The following is a 5,515-nucleotide window of genomic DNA, read 5'->3' on the forward strand; positions in this document are numbered from 1 at the left end:
TTTACACCCTGCAAGTGTAACTAATGATAATTGAATTGAGGAGTTTTGTTCAAACCCGTACATGGAATGTTCGTTTTCGTACTTGTGTTCAATGTGTAAAAGTATGATACGTATATATTTCTCATCCCATAGTTTAAAGCACAAAAGTTGTTTGAAAGATGAGACTATGATCTCACCTTGAGTGCACGTATGAAAAGTACTTCACAAAGTAACGTGTGCGAAGGATAATGCTAGTCTTGACCTAAACAAATAGGTCGTATCAATAACGGTAAACACGATAGGTCAAAGATGTTCAATTAGTCCTATGGCTCGTTACGACTCGATTATGTAGCATGTGAATCAAATTGTCAAGTTTCATGCAAGATACAAGTATAGAAACAAGTTAGGAAGGTTGCATAATCATTTGGTTACGTTTGACAAAAAGTCAAACTTTGGTCGGTCAAAGTCAACGAAAAAGTCAACACGTTCGGGTCGGGTCCCGAACTATTTTTCTGAGGTTTTTATTCATATATAAACATGTTAGAACAAGTCTCATGTGAATCGGAGGTCCATAGGGTGCCAAACATTTTTCATATATTTGACATGTAGGTCAGAACCTGAACACGGCTTAGGCCGCGCCGCGACCCAGGATTGCCGCGCCGCGACAATACGTGGGAGCTGGTACTTGGTCAGTCTCAATTGTCCAAGTCTCAATTCAAAACACTTTCAAGCATAACTCGCAAACCGCTAATACTTAGAACTCGTATCTTATATCGTTAGAAAGGTAATTTGACAAAGAACACAACTAAATACATTTCACCAACCAAAAACGTTATTTGTAACAATCGGCTTTCCAAAGTAAATGATCAATTAATGCACACATTTAATACTCAAATTTGATAAGTGCATATTTATGATTCGGGCATTTAATGCATACATACAACATGCCGTTTTATAGGTAATCGAGCATACAATACAACTAACTACTTACTAACAATAATTCATGGCATTCAATGCATCAAATATTCATTTCAAGCTTATCAAACTCTAACCCAAATTCACCAAAATCACTAATCAAGTTTATGGAGTTTTCTCAAGCAACCTACACATGAAATTGAAGCTAGTGATGTTAGGAACACATTTAATACATGCATTTATGGCATTTAACATCATTCAATCAACCAAAACACCAAATCAAACACACCAAAGTTTATGTTCATGCTAGTTACTTCAAATAACAAAATCGAACATATAAATCATATATTCATGTTAGACTTGAGCCATAGACACTAATTAACAACTTTATAAGTTAAAAACATCAAGAACACAAAATCTAGTGATTTTAGAAAGTTACCCAAATGTAATGAAATCGGTATGAAATCGAAGAGGAAGTTGCAAGGATTCCAAATATGTAATTTGTTTTGATTGATGCTTGCTCGATTTGATTTAGATGATGATTTCTTGGATTGGTGTTTGAGAGATTTTGTGAAAGTATTAAAGAAAAAGGGAAAATGAAAGAGATAATGAATGGATGAGAGTGAAGGGTTGACTAGTTGACCTAGTCACCTCTTTGCTCTCTTGGCAACAATGGTCCCTCTAGTTCGGTTGCGGGTGCGTGAATTACCTAAACGAGATATTTCAAAAACGCGTATTAACGAGGGATGTCATAAACATATAATGGAATTTAAATAGTTAAACGGAAAAGTAAACGGAAAAAGGCGGGATGTTACAACATGTACATGCTATCTTGTTCAAGCCACCACACACATGGAGCTCAAGGATCATAAGAATTGGGTACCACATGGACCAAAGTCCATTGGTGTATGTGAAAATTCAGGTATTCTATAGTTCATTTTCGCGGTCACAAGATAGCAGAATATATTCAGATTATAAACTATGTTGTAGAGTGAATTATTTGGGGTTTGTCAATAGAATTTTAGTTTATCAATTGTAGATTCTTGAAAAGTTCTAAAAGAATATCATGTATATATATGTCCACACATTCATTGTTCTTAAGGGTGACTAATTTAAAATAAAATTTGATACTAGTATCTTGTATAATATCTTTCTGGATATAGTATATGATCTTTAGGGTTGTAAAGACCAAGAACTATTCAAATATCTCATGTACCGTAAATTCAGAGCATCATATCATATCTGTTTCGTTTCTGCAGTATGCATGTACTTTTTATTCATCTAGTATATCTTTTTTTTTTTTTTTTTTTTGCCTAAAATAACGATTACTATTAAAATTAGAAAATCTTCATCAATAAATGAAGGAACCATAAACTGATACATCCACTCCAAACAAACAAAATGGCTCGCTAAAAGTAACATGCTAGAATAGCAACTCGAGACTATACCTCGATAACTCTAACCGAGCCAAAGCTGAAACAATGACCAAAACCAAATAGGCACACCTAAACAAATGAGCAAGGCTAATAAAAGAACTTCAACAAATTAAAACAAAAGCAACACACAACATATATCAATCACAAACATAGAAACCAACCAAAAATGTCGATTTTTAACCGGTATTGGAGACTCCTTTCTGGTTCCTTTTGTCCGGTCGTGAAGTCATCCCATCAATTTTATCAATACGAACACCTTTGCCGTTTCGTCCTGTCGTGCGACCCTAGTATATCTTTTCTATAAGCACATTACAGCCTGTTATAGTTGTCTATTAATTAAAAAACAAAAGATTATAGAGTAATATAAACATATAATTGGAGCGCAAAACACATTCAACTTGAAAACCCTATATTCAAAATTGTGAGACATTTGCTTCTATTAGTTGATACGTTACGGATCGAGTATCTAATTGTCGTATAAATATAAATTCGAGACATACCGAATACGAGCAGCGGAAATGAGTAGGATCGACGTTTAGATCACCGGTCGGGAAAGCGATCACCAATAGGAAGGCTTTCTAGTTTCACGGCCTAAGTTCCTTCTAAGGTTTGCAATGTTCCACTTGAACAATTATACTCACAATTTTACTACTTACTAGTGTATGATTTTCTCAATGATTTGTTGTGTGTTTCTTGTGTTTTTGCGTGTCTTATAAGTCAAACATAATGAGTTTGTGGGTGTACCACAAATAATTTTCAACATCTCCCACTCGTACACAAACGAATTCGATATATATACTCAATATATATTTCGAGAAACTATTGTATAATATGCAAACCATTCATACTGGGAACTAAGCTGTGCGACCGGCATACTTTGAGAGCTCAATTGCTATACATCTGTTAGGAATATATAACATCTCAATAATCTTGGAAAGAGTAGATTTAGTATGCAATGTCCTAGATCATTAATCACATTAGTAACTCACATGATCTCAGTTTTACTCATAAAACTCTTTTGTATTCACAATTATCATTTATCACTAAGACTTGTCACTAAGACAAAAGATAATTGGTCGACCGGTGAATACAAGTTAATGTGAACTTCACATGATCTTCCCTTCTCTTAGAATCCATTGGCCTTAGCTCAACTTGCTTTTCTAAGAACGTCCAGCCAAGTTGAATCACTCATAACCCTTAAACAACGCTTTAAGATAGCAAACATTAAATTAAGCTTCAAGAGACAAGAAAAAGTCATAAGGACATTAAATTGAGGTTACTAATACCTCAAGGGACTCACATAACATAGAAGTAGAGATCGTTTCTTCTATTTCCCTTTTTTGGTCGTGTTGATCACATGTGGTATGAATCACATGTTGCAACATTTCTCCTTCACAATGGAGGTATGTTTATAAATCAATGTTGCACAGATGATAGTTCAAACATACTCAATGTTCAACAACTCGAGTTCATTCATCTACTCATAAAACTCTTAAGAACTCAAATCTGGATACTCATGACAGATAGGGTGAATTTTGAATATTCACATAATATTTATACACTTATGAATGTGGCGTCTAATTATCTCAATCTTGAGCTCTCAATTGTCACTAAAACAATGTGCTTAATATACACCACTTTTCCATTTGCCACATGAAATGGAATTGATTACCCATGTGAGTGGGCTAATCTTGTATCTGTCTGACATACTTTTCTCGATTCGCAACACAAAGAGCGAACAATAAAACAAGGATTTAAAAGAAAACTTATTGCATTGGATAAAAAAAAAATTTGTAAGTACATTTATTAAAATAGTACATTCATCACAATCTACGCAATCCTTGAGACCTAACATGCTTAACAAATGCATCTCTAGGTATGGGTTTTGTCAGAGGATCTGCTACCATATCATGCGTAGATATGTACTCCATACTTACTTTCTTTGTTGCAATCTTGTCCTTCACATAATTGTACTTTATGTCAATGTGCTTTGTTTTACAATGAAACTTGGGGTCTTTTGAATATGCAATGGCAGCCTCATTATCAGAGTATATCAATGCTCGATCAATGGTATTGCCAACAACCCCCAAACTACTCAAAAATCGACTAAGCCACACAACTTCTTGTGCAGCAGCTGAAAATGCCACAAATTCAACTTCCATTGTAGACAATGCTATACATGATTGTTTCTTGCTACTCCAAGATATAGCACCTTTGTTTAATAGAAAAACAAAGCCAGAGGTGGATTTTCTTTCATCCATATCTCTTCCCCAATCAGCATCAGTATAGCCTCTCATTTGAAGATCATTTCCTTCGTAGCACAAAGAGTAATGACTAGTACCCTTAAGATACCTTAGTATCCTTTTTACGGCTTTCCAATGGGTTAAACCTGGATTGGATTGGTATCGGCTTACCATGCCAACAGCAAAGCAGATATCCGATCTCGTACACATCATAGCATACATGAGACTTCCAACCGCACTAGCATAAGGAACATTTTTCATTTTTGTTTCTCTTGTGGAGTTTGCGGACACTCTCTAATGCTCAACGTATCACCAATCATCATAGGAGTGTCTATGGGTTTACATTTATGCATGTTAAAACGTTCAAGAATTTTGTTGATATAAGTCTCTTGAGAAAGAGCCAACAACTTCCTTGAGCGATCCATTGAAATCTTAACTCCAAGGATATATTCAGCTTCACCCATATCCTTCATTTCAAAGTTAGATGATAACCATCTTTTAACCTCGAAAACACTCTTTGTCATTTTCAGCAATCAATATATCATCAACATATAATGACAATATGACTAATTTTCCTTTAGACCTTTTGGTATAAACACAATTATCTTCATTGACCGCATTGAAGCCATGTGACGTGATCACATTGTGAAAATGTATATACCATTGTCTTGATGACTGCTTGAGGCCATATATTGATTTAAGCAATCTACAAACCTTACGTTTGTGGCCTTCTTTAATGAAACCATTCGGCTGTTCCATATAGATTTCTTCATCTAAATTTCTATTGAGAAAATCAGTCTTTACATCCATTTGATGTAATTCAAGGTTCATATTTGCCACTATTGCTAGAATCAAACGAATTGATGTCAGTCTTACAACAGGTGAAAACATTTTCTCATAGTCAATCCCTTCCTGTTGATTGTAGCCTTTTGCCACAAGTCG

General features: G+C 34.8%; 1 protein-coding gene across 1 annotated transcript; it reads right to left on the reverse strand.

Moving 5' to 3' along the window:
- Positions 1-4,153: 4,153 nt before the first annotated feature.
- Positions 4,154-4,834, reverse strand: LOC139840933 (secreted RxLR effector protein 161-like). The gene has a single exon (XM_071831174.1). The coding sequence runs from the start codon at positions 4,832-4,834 to the stop codon at positions 4,154-4,156; it is 681 nt and encodes a 226-aa protein (XP_071687275.1).
- Positions 4,835-5,515: the final 681 nt, after the last annotated feature.

The sequence above is a fragment of the Rutidosis leptorrhynchoides genome, chromosome 4, assembly GCF_046630445.1.
Source record: "Rutidosis leptorrhynchoides isolate AG116_Rl617_1_P2 chromosome 4, CSIRO_AGI_Rlap_v1, whole genome shotgun sequence".
In the NCBI taxonomy this organism is placed as follows: domain Eukaryota; kingdom Viridiplantae; phylum Streptophyta; class Magnoliopsida; order Asterales; family Asteraceae; genus Rutidosis; species Rutidosis leptorrhynchoides.

Excerpts from the sequence above, each read along its gene's own strand:
- LOC139840933 (XM_071831174.1), bottom strand. The coding sequence starts at position 4,834 with ATGAAAAATGTTCCTTATGCTAGTGCGGTTGGAAGTCTCATGTATGCT.